The sequence below is a fragment of the Podarcis pityusensis genome (assembly GCF_964106645.2).
Source record: "Podarcis pityusensis genome assembly, chromosome: 13".
Taxonomy (NCBI): Eukaryota; Metazoa; Chordata; class Lepidosauria; order Squamata; family Lacertidae; genus Podarcis; species Podarcis pityusensis.
Window position 1 is genome coordinate 17,525,513 of NC_138038.1, and position 21,347 is coordinate 17,546,859.

Here is a 21,347-nt window from a genome sequence, read left to right on the forward strand (position 1 = left end):
TAAGTAGGTAGTTAAGATAGAGACAGACAGCTCTAGTGGAAAAATGTATCTTGGGAACAGAGCTGTCTAGTTGGCATCCACTGATCTGCATTTGTCACTTATAGGGCCCATAAAATTGCTGCCTTTAAGCTGTAATTTCTTGGAATTCAATTGTGGGTAACAAAATGGTGGCTGAAATTCAGAGGAGTTGAATTTCAAGGATGCTTGCTGGGGAAAAGCTCTGTGTCCGATCCAGATGGTTTGTATGCATTTTTAATTTAGTAGAAGCATAATTAAATTAGTATTTTGCTCAGGATTTATTTATTTTTAATCTATTCCAATATTTTAAATGCAGGTTTCTATTCTTGGCTTGCAGACCTTTGATGGCCAATCCCTCTAAAACTCCCTTGGACAAATGATGAGGCTTTTCACTTAGTTTGCAATGTCTTTCCTCTCTTAGCATTTAACCCAGTCCTTACTCAGCTTCTCAACTTCCACGAAGACTCTAAATTGGTAACCAAAATAAGAGGCTTGCACATCAGATACGTTTATGCAGGTGATCTGCATAATTTATTCACACCACAGAATTAAGGGAGGGGCTTGTTACAGATTTCAACACCCACCAGAAATGGTATATCTTAGGGAAGCGAACATGGTCTCCTAATCTTTAATTAGCCCCCTCCATTCCCCACTGCTTTTAGGCTTTGCAGGAAGGTGAGAGATTACAAAGGTAAATGCATTGTGCTTCTGAGGAAGAAGTGGGCCTCCTCCCTCTTTTTAAAGTCTTGCCTTCAGTCCCACGGCTGGGGTACCCTAGAAAGCATCCCTGCATTCTAGCCCCAGCAAAAAGCACACTCTTTGTGTCTTTGTGCCACTGACATAACGGAATTGTTGCACTTCGGCCGCAAAGTGTTTCGACCGCTTCTCGGCCTACCAATTCCATACAGCTGAACCCCCTCTTCTGCGGGTGTCGGGGCAAACCACCCCCACCGGAAACATAGCAGGTTCCAGCTGTGAAGACAAAGCTGCCGTTGCGTCACCATAGCTAGAAGCCCGCATGGAAGAAATACCAGATTCTGTCTCACACAGTCATGGCTACCTCTGCTCCAGGGGGTTGGGGACACCCTCCCGCCCTGCCATTTATCCACATATTAAAAAGCAGCACACAACGAGTCAGTCAGCGGTGTGGGGGTGACCCAGCCTGGCTTGATCCTGGCTCTCCCCCGCCCTCACGGCTTTATTAAGAGTCACATGGAGATAGATACAGGCATTCAAAACCCAGATAAAACTAAGATGCGCTAGATAACACCTACACAGCAGAGTAACATGGAGCCCGGGCCGGCATGGAAGCTGGGACACCCCCAGAATAGCATGAACTGAACCTTCCCTCCCCGCTTTTCCAAAATGCACGGAGGGCAGCATTCCAGAGTCTCCAGGAGGGAAGGGTGGGGTTGAGGGGAGTCGGGAGAGGAGTCGATTAGGCATCTCTTCCTCACAGCCCTCCCCACCTTCGTGCAGTTTTTCCTTCTAGGAGGCGAGGGAAGGGGGGAGGCTCTCGACTTATGGTTACTTCCCCACAAAAACACACGCAACTGTAACACTGGAATGGTCCATGACAAAGGAAAGGAAGAACGCCCATGCCCACCCCACCCCGGGGAAATACACAAGGCAAAGAAAACACAAAAACAACCCCCCTACGAGCAGTTCCCTCCCCACAAAAAACCCACACGCACCCCATTCCTCTCCCCCAACCCCCCCACAGCCAGCTCAGGGGAAAGCGGGGGGAGTTAACCTCCCCCACAGAAAGGCCTTGTCTGGGGGGAGAAGGGGGCGAGGATTGTAAACAAAACCCAAAAATGCTGGCCGATATCGTGGGGGTAGGGGTGGGGATTAAGACCACAAATCTCAGCCTCACCCCGAGTTGGAAGGGACAGGCAGATGGGATGGATGGGAGAGGCCTTGGCTTTCTTCCAGGGGGCCACCCTCCGGGCAAGGGGAAGATGACTCCCAGAAGGATGCCCTACCCCGACGCAAATCATCCCCCCCTCCCCACCGTCCCAGTTCTACTTTGTCCATGCCAGGGACCCCATTTCTGCTCCCCACCCCGCCCACCTTGCTTTGTATTCCTTGGTGCTGGCCCGGGCTAGGCAATGAGAACACAGAGGTCATCACAACAACAGGCAAGGGAGCAGTACAGTCTTTCTGGAGGCCCCTGGTTTGGAGGGAGGTGGGAGGGGGCAGGTGTAGGCAGCCAAGTGTGCAGGAACAGCCTCCCCTCTCCCCGGTGCAGCCCGCCCTCCCCGCCTCCTCTGGTGCGGCCAATGTCTCAGAACTGCTGAGAGAGCAGCTCGCAAAGGTGCTTCGAAACGGACTCCTTGCTGGTGCGCAGGGTCAGCCGGTACATCTGCAGGGAAACGTAGAGTCAATTCAGCCCTTAAGTCTGGCTTCAGAAAGCACTCTTGGGGCAGCAGAGCTTTCAGCTTCTCCCAATTCCCTCTTTGGACAACCCAGGAGTCCCAACTGCCAGTTCTCTCCCACTGCAGTATCCTCCTTTCCACTCTGCTCCCAGAGCTCAAGCATCCCGGAGCTCTTGCCTCCTCACCTGTGCCTGGGCGTTGGGCTCCAGCCGCAGCAAGCATCCCACCTGCAGCGCCTTCGTCTGGATGATCCCAGCTCCTACGTAGTTATCGGGGTTTGGATCCACCTTCTCCAAGAGGGCGCTGCCGAAACCTAGCAGCTGTGGAAAGAAGGGAATTCAGCTTAGTTGGGCTCCTCTGCTTGGCTGCCGTGGGGAAGGCAGTCGAGGGGAAAGATGTACAAGGCGAGGGAACAAAACGGGGTAGGAAGATGCTGGCACCCTAGCCGGCAGTACAGCTCATGTGGTCTCTAGCTCTACATCCACCTGCCACCCAAAAGATTTCAGTCTCGGTGAGACAGGTGTCCTGCACATTGTGCAAATGCACTCTTTGTTGGATACCAAGGAATGGGAAAGCCTGGATGTTTTACACCCGGTCTACTGACCCTGATCTCCATGCCTATTTACCTCTGTCACTATTCCAAAGAACATTTGCGTTTCATGCTTATTTGCCCAAACCTTAATTTTCCACGCTTCCCACGGTGAACGCAAACACATGTGAGCGTGCTCACCTTGGCCTTGGTGACTTCGGAATCCATGGGGTGGTTTGCCTTGAAGATCTTCTGGGCTTCCTGCTGTGGCCTGCAGAAGGATTTGGGATGGGATAGCATCAGATCAGTGACAGCGCAAAACTTTCTCTTCCTCATCAACCTGCCACACAACCTAGTTGTGCCTCAGCCATTCACCAGATGTTGCATCTGCTGAGTCACTGTGGCAATTAAAAAAGATGTGCCCCTGAGGAAGGCAAAAATAAGTCCCCAGGTACAAGCAAAAGCCCTTGGGCCTTGCAGGAGAGTTCTGGGCACCTCTTCTAGGCAGGTTGTTTGATAACCAACAGAAATGTTCATGGTACAGCAGTATCTAGGCCGTATTATGCAGTACGCGAGATGTTCTAAGCCACCCTTTGTCATCAAGTACAGCTGAGCTGTCTTGCTGCTCATAATCCTTGCTCAGGCCCCAAAAGATGCACCTTCCTCGAAACATGGCTTGGGAAGCCTATGGAGCTCTCCAGAAGTTGCTGGACTACAACTCCCATCAGCCCAGACAATAAGTTGCGCTGGCTGGAGCTAATAAGGGGTTGCAATCCAACACAGCTGGAAGGTAACACCAGGTTGGCAAAGGGAATTTCAAACACTGATCTCTCAAGTAGGCCAGGAGAAGTGGGGTAGATCTCTCAAACTGCCCATCTTTTGAAACTGACTGATTTCAGGTGATATGGAAGGAAAGGAAGATGCCACAAGCAGGATCTAACTAACAGTCACTCCAAAAAGCTTTGACTAATACCTTAAAATCTCTGACTATTTCCTTATCTCTCTCTCTCTCTCTCTCTCTCTCTCTCTCTCTCTCTCTCTCTCACACACACACACACACACACACACATATAGGTGATTGCTGGGGAGAGAAATTGCATAGGCAGCAGCATGTATGAACAACAGACACAATTAAAGCAATCCAATTCACACAGCTTTCGACTAGCTTGCTAAAAACCACAGCATCTGCTTACAACGCTGCTGTTCTTAATCTAAAGGGAAGCTTTTGCTATAGGTTCTTGACAGAGGGCCAGCACTTCTACTGAGCAAGTCTCACCAGCACAAAACAGACCAGCTCACAGGGTCATGCCCACCTGATAAGACCTGGCCAAGTACGCATTAGCTGGTTAACTGATCCCATTGCAGGGGTAGTGAAAGGCACAAACTTTCAATCCTCCAAGCACTTGTGGTGGTGGTGGCAGAATGTCTGGGGTGCCACCACCCCCTAATAGTAGTTCATCTGGAAGTAAAAATCTTGTGCCATTTATGGACACAGGAAAGTGTCTTATACTGAATCAGACCATCGGTCCAGCTAGCTCAATATTGTCTACTCTGGCTGGCAGTGCCTTTCCAAGGATTCAGGCAGGCATTATTCTCCAGCCCTATCTTGAGGCACCCAGGATTGAAGCTAGGACCTTCTGCACGCAAGGCAGTTGCTGTTCCACTGGGCTACAGTCTCTCCTGAACATAAATTTGGTAAAGAGGACGACTGCTGCACACCGACAGTCACCTAAAGAGACTTTAAGGCTATACCAAGCGGCTCAAGAAAGGAGAAGGTTCCTGGGATGGACTAAGCAAACACAGGGAGGGGGAGAAAGCACAAATGATGGGAAATATGTTAAGTCTTACTGAGGAAGTTTCCTGAGTTGCTCCCTCAAACGCATAAACAGGTGCTGTTAAACCCAACTTCTGATATTAAAATCAGCTCCACCGATAACATTTCTCAAAACTCGTACTATATATTCCCCCACTTACAGGCTGAGCTGTTTCCAGCGCTGGAAGAAATCTTGTGATTGCATCTCTGTTGCCTGGAAAAATTTGTTGACCGTTACGGGCAGTTTGAGTGTGAGGTTCTGCAGTGTCCCACCGTACCTGGCAGAAACATGGAGGAGAGAGACCCATGAAAGGGGGCATGGGGGGGGGGGGTGGGAAGAGACACTGAACTCCCCATAGCACAGCTGTCCCTGCACTTCAAGAGGATCGGCTGGAACATGGCCGATTCCCCAAGTCCACTGAGCACAGGATCTTCTAACTGCCAGTTATGAAACAGCAATTGCTGGAGGTCCGACATTCATGGGAAAACGGGAGAGGGATAAGGACTGTCAGTGGCTACTGGTCATGATGGCTATGCTCTGTCTTCACAGTTAGAGGCAATATCCTTCTGAATGATAGCTGCAGGAGACTGCAGGAGAAACAAGTGCTCTTATGCTTAGCTCCTGCTTGCGGTTTCCTTCCCAGGCATCTGGTTGGCCACTGTGAGAACAGGAAGATGGAACAGAAGGGCTATTGGCCTCATTCAGCAGCCTCTTCTTACACTCTTACAAACAGAGGGAATAACAGGGTAAGGACTAACCATGCAAACGGCAACTACCGGAACTAGACATGGATCTCACTCAGCTCTGCTCATGTACAGAATTTCTCCGCAACACTGAGGGCTAGAAACATTTCGTGCGCTTTTCAAACCATTACGGAACCGTTCTGCGTCATCGTTCCCTGCTCCGGTGCAGAGACGCGGCTGGTCACGCAGGCTGCCCCAGCCCCAGCCCCTTCTCCATTCATCCCATTGCAACAGCCCTTCTCTTCCGGGTACCCATGGCGCCCCAAGATCCCCTCAAGTTGGGGACAAAAAGGGGAAGCGGGGAGGGAATTGAGATGAGCCACAACGCTGGAGAGGACTGAAAAGCCTAAACCTCCCTATCCAGGGCAGGGGACGGGTAGGAAAGCAAATGACTCTGTTCAACATATCAATCATTTTTGACGAGTGAAGAGGGAAGCCTGCTGGCTTGGGCCTTGTGTTTCAAGAGAGAGTGAGAGTGCAAGTGGAAGCCATGCCAACAAGCTGGCATTCAGTCCCCAGAGGGATGCTGTGGACTACAGTACCGGAATTTTATGTTGATGAGGGGCGCCTCTGTGAAGTCGCTCAGGCACTCGATGTTCAGGACCTGCTGCACTTGAGCACCTCCCTCCACCAGAGGCTCCACTGCTTTTGTCTGGATGTTGAGCTGTGAGCGGTGCTAAGGAAACGAAGTGTTATCCTCCCCGAGGAGCAAAGGGAAAGAAAGCCTCTAGTGCCGCAAGTCTACTCTGAGATGCCCCCGTCCCTTTACCTGGGACGGGGGGCATCTCAGAGTCACGGACTACTCTGGGGTTGCTGCGCTCATCTCGCTTTCAGGCCGAGGGAGCCGGTGTTTGTCCACAGACAGCTTCCAGGTCATGTGGCCAGCAGGACTAAGCCGCTTCTGGCGAACCAGAGCAGCGCACGGAAACGCCGTTTACCTTCCCGCCGGAGCGGTACCTATTTTTCTTCTTGCACTTTGACGTGCTTTTGAACTGCTAGGTTGGCAGGAGCAGGGACTGAGCATCAGGAGCTCACCCCGTTGCGGGGATTTGAACCACCAACCTTCTGATCGGCAGGTCCTAGGCTCTGTGGTTTAACCCACAGCGCCACCCGCATCCCCCCCACCCCCAGTAGACGTTTACAAAAGGATATGGCTCTGCAGGTCTCCTGGGTAGCTGACTGTAGGGGTAAAGCTCTGGAACTGGATGGACGTTTTGTTCCCGTAGAAGAGATACATCCGGCCTGGAGAGAAGACATTTTTTAAAAAAAATGTGGAGCTGCTCAGCATCTCACCTTGGCTGCTCACAACACCAGCTCAGGACCCCTCGACATCAGGCATGGAGAATCTGTGGCCCTCCAGATGGTGCTGGACTGCAGATCCCATCGTTCCTGCCTACTGTCCATGCTAGCAGGGGCTGATGGGAGTTGGAGTCCAACGACAGCTGGAGAGCCACAGGTTTCCTGTCTCTGCCCCACACCAACAAGTTTAGCCAAAAGGCCAATAACCAGCACAAACTGTCTCTTCCAATCTTCTCCTCAAGAGACACTTGTGCTGACACGACAGCATGCATCCCTCTCTGATTTTGGCAGGAGGAGATTTATTTATTAACTTTTATAGCCGATAAATATCTTTACACCCTGGCTTCTTCCTCCAAAACAGAGCACAGGGCGGCTTCACATAAAAAAACATTCACCGACTGTCCCCTGGAAGCAAGTCTTACTAGAACCAACAGGAGAAACTGTGTGCCTCCCTTTGTCTCTGGCAAAAGGCAACACTTACATTCAATCAATCAATCAATCAATCAATAAAAGCAAATGCTTAGATTACAGGATTCCCAAAATCCAAGTACCGCAATTTGTCAGAGACATGGGTACCTACTGCTCCCTGCCCCACAGGCAAAAATCTAGTAAGTGTCAACATGCAAAAGGACTTGAAGGGAAAGGATAAAAAATTAGTTTAAGAGGTGGGGAGCCCATCAAGGAAGCTGATGTGAGGAGCATATCCTTGAAGTAAGGCCAATGAAAGACCAGCTTCCTAATATGCAGGTTGGGGGAGCTGGTCACCATTCTGCCCACTGTCCCAAACCCCACTCACCCAGGTTCTGCCGGAACTCCGATTTAACCCCGATCTGCAGCAGCTGGTTCTCAAAGAGCACTCCGTTGTTCTTGCACACAAACCTGCAATGGACCACGGAGGGTTGGTTACGGGCAGGCAGGTATCCAAGGTCTTCCTTCTGTTTTGGCTTCTAGCCCCCAGGACTTCCCCACACCACCCTTTCCGCTGGTGCTGGTCTCTTTTGACATGCAGCTGGTCAACCCTAGCCTACCTCCTGCTATCTAAGGGCTCAAGGCTCAGCTGAGAGCGGGTCAGTGAATCGGAAATACCCCCTTATTCAGAGGAGACCCTTTTCTTCCCAACTGCCATGCCTGGGAAGCAGAGGAACTTCAGCACATAGCAGAGAGTGGTGTCAGGTGAAGCTAAGACAACGCTGGAAACCTCAGGCCCGGGGCGGAGGTTCCCTCCAGGCCTTTCTATCTGGCTCTTGGGGAGTCTCCCCAGGCCACGCTGTGTTGAACCAAAGGTGAACTGTTCTGAAAGCTGTGCTTAATGCCATCTTGGTAGTCAAGATAACCCCACCAGTAATTGGTATTGTGTTGTAGCAATGAGCTTCTACATATTCCCTTGCTTTGATATATAGGTTAACTGGCTTGCTTTGGTGTTATCCTTATCTATGAATTTCTGAGCCCAGAAAGGGGAGCTATCTGTAAGATTTGGGTATTTGCCACCTAGGCCCTCATCTTGTCAGGTTGGTGAAGCAATAGGAAGGTCTGCCCAAAGAGACACATGCTGCTTCATGCGTAAGGAATGCATGAGCGTTTGCTTGGGCGCGAACAAGCCATCTCCTTGCTGCGGTGTCCGTCCCACATCTGCAAAGGCTGGGAGACCTGGCAGGCTGCTTTGCTCTTAAGTCTGCACTTTTATTTTAATAAAGCACTAGAACTGATCACTCTGGTGTGGTTGGACATCCTTTCTTTGGTATCCCTGCACCCAACCATTCCCACAAGCCCTCCTTTGGGCCTGAGGTTCAGGACACACGCCCCTTAATGGCCTGGCCTGGCACCCTCCTTTGCTGCTTTTTCCTGGCTGAAATGTATCCCTAAACCCCATGGGTAGGCAAACTAAAGCCCAGGGGCCGGATCCAGCCCAATCGCTTTCTAAGTCCAGCCTGTGGACGGTCCGGGAATCAGCGTGTTTTTACATGAGTAGAATGTGAGCTTTTATTTAAAATGCATCTCTGGGTTATTTGTGGGGCAAAGGAATTTTTTTTCTTTCCAAAATATAGTCCGGCCCCCACACAAGGTCTGAGGGACAGTGGACCGGCCCCCTGCTGAAAAGGGGCCTCCACCCACATGGACCCTGGGAGGTTGCTCATGAGGAAATGCAGCCCCCTGGGCTGAAAATGCTTCCCAACCCCCTGAGCTAATAGCACAGATGGGATCAGGCTGGTGAACCAGAGGAAGCCTCTTGTGCCAAGGGGGAAGAGACTTCTAGTCTGCCGCCGCTGCCACCCACAGCCCCAGCCTCTGGGAGCCACAGTCCCACTGCAGGATCTTACTTGTGAAGCAGTTCATCGGCCTCAGCAATAGGCAAAGCGGGGTCCTCAGAGACAGATGCGGCAGCCCCTGAGCTGAAGGTGGTGGCAAAGGCCATAGCAAAGGGGACCAGCGGTTGGCAGGGGTGGGGAAGAGAGAGAGAAAGAGAGAGCAGAAAAGATGAGTCACCAGGGCGCAGCACCAGGTTAGTACCAGAAGGAGGCAGAGAACAAACACACACGCACACAAATATATGGACAGCAAGCCAGCATGCAACACAGCAGGTGAGGAGGCAGCGGAAGGACCAGGCACTGTTCCTAAGTAGCTTCTAAAAGAAAAGGTTGGGAACCTTTGGCTCTCCGGTTGTTGCTGAACTGCTATGTCCATCATCCCATTGGCTATGCCTGCTGGGGGTGGTTTAGCAACAACTGAGGCAGGGGGCAAAGTTTTCCCCACACACACCTGCGCTAAAAGGACGAGAGCAAAACGTATTTGCATCGTCAACACCTTTGCTAAGATACACATAAAGGAGAGCCCACCGGATGAGACCATCACAGTCTTGCATCCTGGTTCGCCAGTGGCCAAGCAGGTTCCTACGGGAACCTGCAAGCAGGGCCCAAGTATGGCAGCGCTCTCCCTACCTGCAATTCCTAGCGGCTGGTTTCCAAAAGCATGCTGCCTCTGACAGTGGAGCGACAGCATATCCATCAGGGTTAGCAGCCACTGCTGGCCTTATCCTCCGTGATTTTGTCTAATCCTCTTTTAAAGCCATTCAAGTGAGTGACTTTATGCATAGGCAGACTCTTCTTCCTCCAAAAATCACGTCTGCAAGCAATTTAGGTGCCCTGACCTGCTAAGAAGCTCGCCTTCCCCTCAAAGCCCAAGAAACCCAACTCTGCATTCCTTGACTCAGAAACACCTGCCACCCCAAGGGAACCCAGGACTCCTTTGTGGTAGGGCCTACATCTGCACCAACTTCCCACACTGCTGCCACTGATAGTCCAGGAGATCTGGCCACCAGTGGCTTGAACCAACTTGCTTTCTCAAAGAAGCAGGATATTCTAGCCATGGGCCTCCACCCCCTGGACCCTGTGGTCCTCGCTCACATGAAGGATGTGAAAGGCTTAAGGCAGTTTAGTAAATCCCAATTCCTCAACAGCCCCGGGATACAATGGCCTCTCTGGCCTTTGCAGTCTAGAGGCCCCAGAGGCAACACTCATGTCAGGAAAGAGACATTCCCTTTGGGCTGCTTGCTTCTGTTCCACAGCCACCTCCACCCATCTGCTTGCTTGGAACCATCTGTGTCCATGGCACTTTGGAACACAAGAGCAGAGGGTCCCTGCCCCAAGGAGGATCCAATCTCAAAATTCCACCCAGAGGAGAAACAAGAGGACAGGGAGGCAGTATGCAGTTGTTTCGGCTGCATGTGCGTAGGCTTAGTTACAGCGTGATGTGGGGGACGAGGGGGTGGTGCGGGTTTCATAGCAGGCAAGAAAGGTGGTGTCAGGCAGGTGTTCTGGGACACCATCGCAGGCGAGAAAGGACGGAGGCACTGATGTTCAGAAGATGGAGGGTGGCGGAGCCGGAAGACCGAAGATCACTGGCAGAGATGTATCATGATATGGGGGGCAGAGAGAGATTGCGGGCGGGACAACAAGGTCGGGAGGGGGGTGGCTTTGAAGGCAAGGACAAGGAGCTGGAGCTGAACTAAGGCTCTTTTGCTGACACAGCACCGGACAAGGAATAAGAGCCCTGCTCAGACCAAAAGTCCATCACAGTCCGGCATCCTGTTCTCTCAGTGGTCAACCAGATGCTACAGGGAAGCCCATAGGCAGTGCTCTTCCTGCCTGTCATTCCCAGCAGCTGGGCTTCAACTCCCATTGGCCATGCCGCCTGGGCTGATGGAAGTTGGGGTCCTGAAAGACCCAAGGTTCTCCATCCCTGTCACAGAACATCATTTCAGCTTCCATCATCCTTCTCCTTTCACAGAGAGCTGAGGTGTAATCAAACACACAGGTGGGTTTTTAAAAATTGCTAGATGCCCTCTCCTCCTTTCAGCTGATGGGAGTCCTAACAGAGAACTCATTGAGAGGTGCCCCTGAGGAGGTTGGGGAGGCAGGGTAAATAGCAGGGTGGGCAGTATTGGCAGAGAGAGAGTTTCAGCCCCTTACTCTGCAGGCAGGCCAGCCTCCACCAAGAGGGATGAAGGACTCTCGGGAGGAGCCTCCAAGTCACTGCTTCGTCCAAGGCAGAGCAAGAGAGAGAGAGAAAGAAAGAGAGAGAGAGAGAACCATTCCCAAGAGGCAGCAGACAGAAAGAGAGAGATATATATATATACACACACACACACAAAAGAGGGCAAAGAAACAGAGAGCAAGACAAGGCCACGAGGACTAACACATGCCCCTCTCCCAAAGGACAGAGAAAGCCCATAAGGTCCCCACCATCTTGGAAACAAGCACCCTCAAAATCCATCTAGCCTGCCCAAAGCAAACATGAACACGGGGAGGAAAATCCACACCATCCCTTCTGAAACACAGGACCAGATACCAGGCCAGGCTTCTTCTCAACTTTCTGAGCTAGCTGTGGATCAGAGTTACTATTCCTAGCAACGGGAAAGGCCCCTATATCCCCGTTCTGTGAGTGACTTTCCTCCGGAAAAAAAATGGCTTGCACCCTTTTGACGGAGAGAGCATTCGGTGGGCCTTGTGTCTACAGGAGTCCGCCATTACTCGCCGCAGCACCACTGCCCAGTTCCCCTGGGAAAGCAGAGGGCCAGAAAAGCCTGTGCCCACATCCCACCAGGGCCCCCTCACCTCAGGAAGTTATCTTCTGCGCCAGACACAAGGCCAGTTGCGGATGAGGGGCTGTCCGAGAAGACGTCCACTAAAAGGTTGCCAGCACTGGATGGGACGCCGGAGGCAGCTGCTGGGGTTGCCCGGAGGCCGAGGAGGTCGGCAGAGGGGGATGGCGTCGACTGAGGAGAAGCGGGAGGGAGGGAGAAGCCAAGGTAAAGGTCCTTCCATGCACCTGCCTTGAGAACTGAACCCACGAACCCTGGTACCTACCTTGGGGGCAGAGGAAAAGGCACCGGGCCCTGCGCTGTGGGAGCATGCTTTCTCTCTACTCCTGCACTAAAATGTGTCCAGAAAAAAACAAATTCTGCAATTGGAATAATTGTGCAAATTGGACACATTCGTACATCAGATTCATTAACACCTCCTCATTTCTGCGGGGAAGGGACAAGCCTCTCAGTGCTGCCTTTTACGAATTCCGTTTTCTATATCTATTATTTCTTTACCATTTCTAATTTACAGATCTGCATTTCTTTACTAACTCTAATCTCTACATCTATATAACTCTATACAGTATCCATCCCTGCTGCCCACCTCTCAGATTTGCATTTTATCTTTTGGGCAAGGCCCAAGGGGATGGAAGAGGGGTGCACTGTGCGCATGGCAGTGCCAGGACACCAACCAGCTTGAGACATCACAACTACATTTCTCCTGGTTGGCAGATCTGGCAACAAGCTGACAAATTCTTAATGGAATTTGTCAGCCATCGCAGAATCCACCCACCCACTTCCCTTCCCACTTTACAGCACCACAGGCTTTCTGGTAAATGGTTCTCGCCCTGGGCTTTGACTCCCGAGACCTCCCTTCTCCAAAGAGCCCCGGTCTCCCACACACAAGGCACCATTTTCTTGCCAGGGGACACCCCAAGTCTCCAAGCCCCAGACCCTCCCTCTCTTTGGCACTCACGGCAGTGCTGGCTGAGGGTTCCATGCCCCCATTGATTTCGGAGTTGGGGTCCTTCTTGCCGTCGTCCAGCTCGCTGCCAGCTCCGGGGCCCTTCTTCTTCTTGAGCTTAGCCAGGATGGAGGACTCGCGCTCAGGGAATGGAGGCATCTCCTCCAGCACCGTTGCCTAAGGGGCGGAGTTGGGGAGACGGAGAAGGGTTCGAATGACGAGTTATTCGTCTGCTTTTCATTTACGGCTTGGTTATGTCCGCAGAATGGAAAGGTGGCAGGATTCCCAAGGACGTGCTCTAGGGGGAGCTGGCTTCAGGCACCAGGCCCATTGGCAGACCAACTCTGTGCTACAAAGGATGTCTGCAAATGTGATATGAAGGCTGGCAGCATCAACCCCACCATGTGGGAATGCCTTCCAGACAACCACAGTGCCTGGAGGCAAGACAGCCAGCAGTGATTGGAGGAGGAATGACTGCTGGGCGGAGCGCAGAGAGAAGCAACGCTGTGGTGCATCTGCAGCAGCACAGCTGGACGCCTTCATCTGCCCCAGCCGCAACAAAACACCCTCAGCAGGGGCTGTAACTTTTCAATAGTTTGACTTCACCCCCAAAGCCACATTGTCCCCGAGACGGACGGATGCCAACAACTTTTTCATTCATGACACTTCTATTCTGCCCCATAACCACAGTTCTCTTGCCAGCACCAGTTTTGTTTTTAAATGCAGCAGAAACAATAAAATACCAATCCAGTGCCCAAAACAAGCAAACGGCAGAGATAAAATTTTAAAAGCCCATACAATTCCTCTTGGAAAAGGCAGATCTTACAAAAAACTTCAGGGAGCCAAAATGCTGGAATCCTCAAAGGCTCCAGAGCCCTTTTCGGCTCAAGGGTCAGATTCCTTCATGTGCGGCAGACGTACGGCCCACCCAGTGTTGTTGGACTACAACTGCCATACACCCTGATCATTGGGTCACACTGTCTGGGGCCGATGGGATTTGGAAAGGGAGCTGTGGCTCAGAAGGTCCCAGGTTCAATCCCTACCACCTCCCGGTTGCTGAAAGCTGCTGAAACCCTGGAAAGCTGCTGCCAACCAGTATAGTCAGCGTAGGCAGGGGAAACAGAGGTCTGACCCTGGTATATAAGGCAGGTTCCTTTTCCTGGCTCCCCATTGTGGCCTATGGTGAAGGGGCAGAAATGGGCTTCTGGCGCAGCACAAAAAAAATCCCAAGAGCTGGTTTCAATTCACAGATCGAAGCCTTACGTCTCCCCTTATTTGATGCAGCTGCAACCAGCTTCTCTTTCAGATCAGCCAACTCTCTTCCCCCACCCAGTCTCCCCAAGATGAATAGCTGACTTAGCTACCAGCCCACCCGTCTCTCGCAACATTCCCAGTTTCCCCCTCACCAAGACATCGGTGCTGGCGATGGAGCTGAGCTTGAGGTACTCAACCGCCCGCTGCTGCAGCTCCACGTCGGCGTTGCGGATCTGGCTGTCGGAGCGCAGCACTTCCTGGATGGTGCCCTTGGTCTCAGGGAAGAGGTTGATGAACTTGATGTAGGTGGAGAGGAGCAAAGCCCGGGTGGAGACACTGCAGAGGTGGAACTTGGAGTGCAGGAGGTTGAACTGCACCAGAGGGCTGGAAGAGGGGAAGGAAGGAAGGAAGGAAGGAAGGAAGGAAGGAAGGAAGGATGATGGTAGCTTGGTTTCTCAAATGGCTCGGCTCCCAAACAAATCGGCTCCCGAATGTCACAAACCCAGAAGTGAGTGTTGCAGTTTGCGAACGTTTCTCGGAAGCCGAGCGTCCGACGCAGCTTCCAATTGAGTGCAGGAAGCTCCTGCAGCCAATCAGAAACCGCATCTTGTTTTTCGAACCATTTTGGGAGTTGAACGGACTCCCGGAATGGATTAAGTTTGAGAACCAAGGTTCCACTCTATTATACTTTCTTTCTAATACCCTGCCCATCTGACTGGGCCCCAGCCACACTGGGAGGTTTCCTACAAAAATAACAGCAAAACAATGACAAAATCAAACATTAAAAGCACTCTGAAATAGGGCTGGCCTTCAGATGTCTACGAAAAATTTTGCAGATTCTAACATCTGCCAGGAGGGTGTTCTGCAGGTCAGGTGTGACTACCAAAAAGGCTTTCTGCCTGGTTCCTTGTAGTTTCACTTTGTGCAGTGAGGGAACTGCCAGAAGGCCCTTGGTGCTGGACCTCAGTGTCTGGACTGAGTGATGTGGGTGGAGATGCTTCTTCAGGAAGGAGGCACGGGTTGAGGGTGGCACCATTTTTAGCTGCCACACTCCAAGTCAGCATAGCAGAGGGGAGGGGACCTGAAGCAAGGCATGCCAATGTGCCTCACCAAGCTAAGAAAAGAAGGGGACGCGCCTCTGCAAACAGAACTAAGCCCTAGTTCTCTGTGAGGCTGCTAACCTGTCCCTGGGCTGTACCATTCATTTCAAACTGCAGGTGGAGGCTCACGTGTTCGAAGGATCATACCAAAAAAATTAAATATAAATCCCACCTCCCAAAAGAATCTACATGCCAGAGTCCTAGCCTTGCCATCTCCCTGACATGCTTGGCCTAGCGCCCACTGGAATGGTAAAATAAGGGCTTCCAGGGTTGAGAACCACAGGGTTGCTGCCACAGGGATTGGAGAGAACCAGCCCACTGAATGGCCTTGAGGAGGCATCTCACTCAGAGCTGTTTTGAGGATCGGTGGATGGAGAGAAAGAACCTGTCACCAATAAGGTGGGCTAGTGGGTCCCTCTCCTAGGCGCTGCCCCCATCCCTTCCTCCCACAGTTCCCAACCTTGAGCGAGGATCTCCAGCGATGAGGTTCCCAAACTCCCCTAGGATGTAGCCGCCAACTTTGACCATGTTCTCGTGGCAGGCGGGAGCCTGTAGGGCCTATGGGAAACAAAGGAGATCTGTAATGTGCTGTAGGGAGGCAGGGAGAAAAAATAAGCCTCCATTCAGGCTCCCATGCAACCATCAGGCCATGATTTAGCCCTTTTCCTGACGTGTCTCAAAAGGACTAACACCGCAATTGCCTCAGGCTCTTTTAGGTTCATTCTGGGTCTCTAACCCAGAAAGAACTGTGGCTGAATTGAGACGCACAGGCAACTCCCAATTTATGTGGGGGTTGTGTTCCAAGGAACCATGCGTTTAAGTGAAACTGCGCATACTTGGAACACCATTGAAAAAGGCTGCAAGCACCCCATTCAGTCCCTGTCCCCCCTTTTTAATATTTATGATTTTCAGGTTTATACATTTCAAAAAATTTACAGTCATTTTAACATTTCAAAACTTGGCTTCCTTCCCCCTCTTTCTGCGGTTCCTTAAATTTATTCTTAATATCTTCTACATATCCAAATTAATTTAATTTGTTCATTTATTCATCTACCGTATTTTTTGCTCTATAAGACTCACTTTTTCCCTCCTAAAAAGTAAGGGGAAATGTGTGTGCGTCTTATGGAGCAAATGCAGGCTGCGCAGCTATTCCAGAAGCCAGAACAGCAAGAGGGATTGCTGCTTTCACTGCGCAGCGATCCCTCTTGCTGTTCTGGCTTCTGAGATTCAGAATTTTTTTTTTCCTGTTTTCCTCCTCCAAAAACTAGGTGCGTCTTGTGGTCTGGTGCGTCTTATAGAGCGAAAAATACGGTACTTTAAATACATACTCTTATGAAATTGCAGGTTATTACAGTTACAGGTTATTGCCCCCTTTTGTGACATTTTCGGGTCGCTTCCAGGTTTGAGGTGAGGTTGCGCACATACTGGACACGCTTAAAATGGTCTCTGCCTGTACATAAATTCAGTGATGAGCCTGCTGTAGAAGCGCATTCATCACAGCTTGTGACACATGGACTGCCATCTCCCCAGGACTGAGCTTAGGGCAGACTTCTCTCCCTCCTCTGCAGTTTGTGACAAAGACTGATTCGCACAGAGCTGGTTGGCTGTTCCTTGTGTTTATAGGTCTTGAAACTGCCCCCCCGCCCCCCGTTCTTTTTGACAGATACATCTAGACGTACCCTTTGTGACAGACACTTTATTAATATTGTGAAATCAATTCACCTAGATTTGCAGAATTCCTCTCAGGCCGTTTTGTATCAATTAGCAGCCCTCTAGCGAGGCGGCTAGGGGGACGCGGGTGGCGCTGTGGGTAAAACCTCAGTGCCTAGGACTTGCCGATCGCATGGTCGGCGGTTCGAATCCCTGCGGCGGGGTGAGCTCCCGTCGTTCAGTCCCAGCTCCTGCCCACCTAGCAGTTCGAAAGCACCCCCAAATGCAAGTAGATAAATAGGTACCGCTTTATAGCGGGAAGGTAAACGGCGTTTCCGTGTGCTGCGCTGGTGCTGGCTCGCCAGAGCAGCTTCGTCACGCTGGCCACGTGACCCGGAAGTGTCTCCGGACAGCGCTGGCCCCCGGCCTCTTAAGTGAGATGGGTGCACAACCCTAGAGTCGGACACAACTGGCCCGTAGGGGCAGGGGTACCTTTTTAGCGAGGCAGCTGGACACGCATCTTACCCACCCACAGAGCAAGCAGCACTGAGGAAACTGTGGCCTTGAGGATGCTGTTGGACTCCAATCCCCATCATGCCTGACCGCTGGCCATATTCTGGCTGTAGCTAATGGGAGTTGTAAAGGTAAAGGTACCCCTGACTGTTAGGTCCAGTCGCGGACGACTGGGGTTGCACGCTCATCTCGCTCTATAGGCCGAGGGAGCCGGTGTTTGTCCGCAGACAGCTTCCGGGTCATGTGGCCAGAATGACTAAGCCGCTTCTGGTGAAGCAGAGCAGCGCATGGAAACGCCGTTTACCTTCCCGCCGGAGTGGTACCTATTTATCTACTTGCACTTTGATGTGCTTTCAAACTGCTAGGTTGGCAGGAGCTGGGACCGAGCAACGGGAGCTCAACCCGTCGCAGGGATTCAAACCGCCAACCTTCTGATCAGCAAGCCCTAGGCTCTGTGGTTTAGACCACAGCGCCACCCATGTCCCAATGGGAGTTGTAGTCCAACAATATAGAGGGAAGAGAAGGCTTCTCCCCAGAGCGACAGGGAAGGCAAAGAAGAAACGGTCAATGACTCTGACCAACCCCACCCACCTCAAAGACTGTCTTGGCAGCATAGCCTTGGACGTCGTCTCGGTTGATGACGATCTGGATGACGCGGTACCAGACCTCCTCGCTCACATAGTCCCCGGCGATACGGATCAGATTGAGGATGGTGTCCACATACCAGCTGTAGTCCACTGCATATTTCTCAGCAAGGATAGCCACCTTCAGCACCTGGGAGATATGGAAAATGAAATATTGCCCTGCCCTGCCAGTTCCTATCAGGCTTTAAGCCACTAGGGGCTACTCTTCAGTACCAGCAAGGCTGACGCGACACCTTGATGCTGATGGTGCTGTGCCTCCTCTCCTCCCCACCATTCCACATACAGAAGCCGATTAGAATGGCAGCTGAACATAACTTCAACACTGGCAAAGGGAAAACATCTTCCTATGCAGTCAAGCGTACACATCTCTGTTCTCCAATCAAAGGGAATGGCTAGTGGTTGGGGGATCTCAGTGCAAACAGCCAGAAAGCTGCCACTGTCGCCTCTCTCCAAATTTCCATCATATGCCAACTGAGGCAGCTGCCCTGCTCTGCCCAACAGTAGGGCCACCCTGCATGCCAAATCCCTTTAAGAGGATTTGGAAACTCCTGGCCTCCCTTCCCCCCTTGCTGTTTCACAGAAATCTACCTAGATGAAGAAACAGCTCTCTTTCCCACGAGCTGAAAAACCCACTCACAATCTCCTCGCGGATAGAGTAATCTGCCGTTTCCAGGTAGCTGAGCATCTCCGAGACGATCTGCTTGGCGTTGGTGCGGTCGCACATGGCGTAGAGGAGATCGGCAGCCCGCTGGCGCACGCTCACATCCCTCTCCGTCTGGGAAAAAGAGGCCGGGAGTGTGAGACCAGCAAGTTCTTGCCTGCGGCATAACCCCCGTCTTGCCCCGGTTGGCTTTCACACTTACAAACGGAGCATCTTCTGCAAGCCCACTATAACAACCAGCAGTTGGATAGGATTAGGTGAGCAAGAAGAGCATGCAGTTGGTACCAGGCTGAAGTGATGCTCCATTGCTTTCCAGCGGCTCATTCCCTGCTATGCTCCTCAGTTCAAGGATGGGAGGCTGTGGCCCTTGAGATGTTGGCAGACTCCATCTCCCAATGGGGACTATCCAGTGAAATCTCCCCCCCCCCCCTCCAAATTTCACCACCAGCACACGGGGAGAGGATTTGGAAAGACCACACTCTCTCAGCCCTTCAATCTCATTCTGCGTGCAAGCTACCTCACCCATCTGCTCTGCCCGTGCCTTCAATGGGTTCTGACCTTGAGGGCATTGATGACGGTCTCAATGTGGGTCTTGACGGCCTCGTGGGAGAATTCAGAGCTGGCCAGGGTGCACATGCTCTCGAGGGCCAGGTATCGGAGGTTGGTTTCCCGATGCTGTAGGAACTGGCCGAGTTGATTACATGCCCGCACCAACAGGTTGGGTTCGCTGTGGGTCAACAAAGTTAAGCCCCATCTGAGCATGGCAGGAGGGACATCCCAGCGGAGCTCAGCGGCTGACTGCACACCTCTCAAATCAACCAGATTGTCATCCAATGTCCCCCAGTTTGGGGAAAAGCCATAGCTGCATATCATAATTATTCTATGCCTTAACTCCTCCATGACATTCTCAGATATATATTTTACTGCTGTTCCTACGCAAAACCTACTTGAGTTTTAACATGTTTACATTGATTTTCAAAGTAATCTACATACATTTTCCAATCCTCCTTAAACACTGCCTTATCTTGATCTCTAATTTTACTAGTTAAGCTTGCTACTTCTGCATATTCCATCAATTTCAGCTGCCTATGTTCTTTAGTTAGATGCAGCCTCGTTTCACCAGTTTTGCGCATCTAGCATTCTCGCTGCAGTTGTTGCCTATTAAAATTAATTTGTCTGATTTTTTGGGCACATCTGTCCCAGTTATCCCTAGAAGAAAAGTTTCTGTGCTTTTGGGGAGAGTTGCCTTAAATATTTTCTTTATCTCATTATAAATCATCTCTCAAAATCCCTTAGCCGCTCTACACGTCCACCACATATGGTAAAATGTAGCTTTTCACATACCTGCCCCTTCCCCTCTCTGGTTTTGCCCTGGTGCTGCCATCTAAAGGCTGCCAAGGACCACTGAGACACTTGCACAGTGAGATATCTTTGGAAAAGCACCAGTCATTTTTTCCCACCATCTCATTTAAAGGGTCTCCGTGCTAAGGAAGAACAAACAAGGGTGAAGTGCTCACCTGTCGTAGTGGATGATGAGACTGATGGCTTCAAAGAGGATAGCATTCTTGGCATTGGAGTGCTGGACCTTCTTGGACTTGGGTGGCTCCTGGGCCTTGTTGAGTATAGTCTCCAGGCACTCAACCAGACGTCCTTTCACTGCTGCATCTTCTGCGGGGAAAAGCAGAGGGTGCAAAGGCCAGGAAGCAGCATGTTAGAGCAGGTCCCAGCAAGAGGAGAACCCAAGGTTCACGGCTCCCAATGACCATTCACATCTCCTTAGACTTTCCCTATGGATAGACCAATCTAACTCCAGCCCATGTTAATTTCACACATGTTCATTCAAAAATCCTTTCCCTCCCATTTCTGCAGTAATCTGGGCTGCTTTTTAAAATCCGTACAAAAAAATTGTCCTTGAATACGTAGCACAAAATACGTCATTAAATACATGTTTCATCTCAGTGTATGGATTTCTAAGTGCTTTTCATCCCAAACATGCATTTGGGTAAGATTTTTTGAGAAGAGTATTGAAAACCCAAAGGTTAATGATGTTCTGATCCGTGTACTAGTCTGGGAGGTGGGAATTAGGTTGGTTCTTGGCTCCCACACAGCCTCCAAGTGTGTTGAAGGCCTCCAATAAAGGTGTTTGAACAAAAGCTGTGACATTTTGTGATGCTATATAAATGTTAGGTCCCCTTCTCTGACATGCAGAAAAGGAGATGGGGAGGGGAAAGGGGAGCAGCATAAATTCGCGGGAGACTCATTCGCATAGCAGGCAACTGGGGTTTCCTATTACATCTGAGCCAGGCCTCTGAGAAAGAAGAGATGAGAAATAGATAAAGTAACCTCTTTTACTGGGTCAGTTCAAGGCCAGCATTTCATCAGCTAAGCTGGACCAAGTGAGGTCAAGCTTTCAAGTACCTACCCAATGAGAAGTTCTATAGAACAAGGAAGTTCACCTGCTAGAGAATGCGGCAGCTAGATTGGTGACTGGGAGCGGCCACCGAGACCATATAACACCGGTCTTGAAAGACCTACACAGGCTCCCAGTACGTTTCCGAGCACAATTCAAAGTGTTGGTGCTGACCCTAAACGGCCTCGGTCCAGTATACCTGAAGGAGCGTCTCCATTCCCACCCAGACACTGAGGTCCAGCGCCGAGGGCCTTCTGGTGGTTCCCTCGCTGCGAGAAGCCAAGTTACAG

The 21,347-nt window shown here is 51.1% G+C and overlaps 1 protein-coding gene across 6 annotated transcripts in view; it reads right to left on the reverse strand.

Annotated features, from left to right (window-relative positions):
* Positions 1-522: 522 nt before the first annotated feature.
* AP2A1 (adaptor related protein complex 2 subunit alpha 1) overlaps positions 523-21,347 on the reverse strand; it is a 37,705-nt gene continuing 16,880 nt past the window's right edge. Inside the window, exons 8-24 of one of the 6 annotated variants that reach the window (XM_080976576.1) lie at positions 20,165-20,312; positions 19,206-19,374; positions 18,624-18,761; positions 17,934-18,116; positions 15,640-15,737; positions 14,232-14,463; positions 12,838-13,002; positions 12,145-12,210; positions 11,893-12,053; positions 9,100-9,171; positions 7,578-7,660; positions 6,634-6,724; positions 6,025-6,147; positions 4,900-5,016; positions 3,127-3,196; positions 2,582-2,716; positions 523-2,383 (exon numbers count right to left, since the gene is read on the reverse strand). In XM_080976576.1, coding sequence (XP_080832702.1) covers positions 2,306-2,383; positions 2,582-2,716; positions 3,127-3,196; positions 4,900-5,016; positions 6,025-6,147; positions 6,634-6,724; positions 7,578-7,660; positions 9,100-9,171; positions 11,893-12,053; positions 12,145-12,210; positions 12,838-13,002; positions 14,232-14,463; positions 15,640-15,737; positions 17,934-18,116; positions 18,624-18,761; positions 19,206-19,374; positions 20,165-20,312 — 2,129 coding nt within the window. In that variant the 3' untranslated portion in view covers positions 523-2,305. Of the gene's footprint in view, positions 2,384-2,581; positions 2,717-3,126; positions 3,197-4,899; positions 5,017-6,024; positions 6,148-6,633; positions 6,725-7,577; positions 7,661-9,099; positions 9,172-11,892; positions 12,054-12,144; positions 12,211-12,837; positions 13,003-14,231; positions 14,464-15,639; positions 15,738-17,933; positions 18,117-18,623; positions 18,762-19,205; positions 19,375-20,164; positions 20,316-21,347 lie in introns of all 6 variants that reach the window. The other 5 variants (XM_080976575.1, XM_080976578.1, XM_080976577.1 and 2 more) reach the window with 5 other exon arrangements.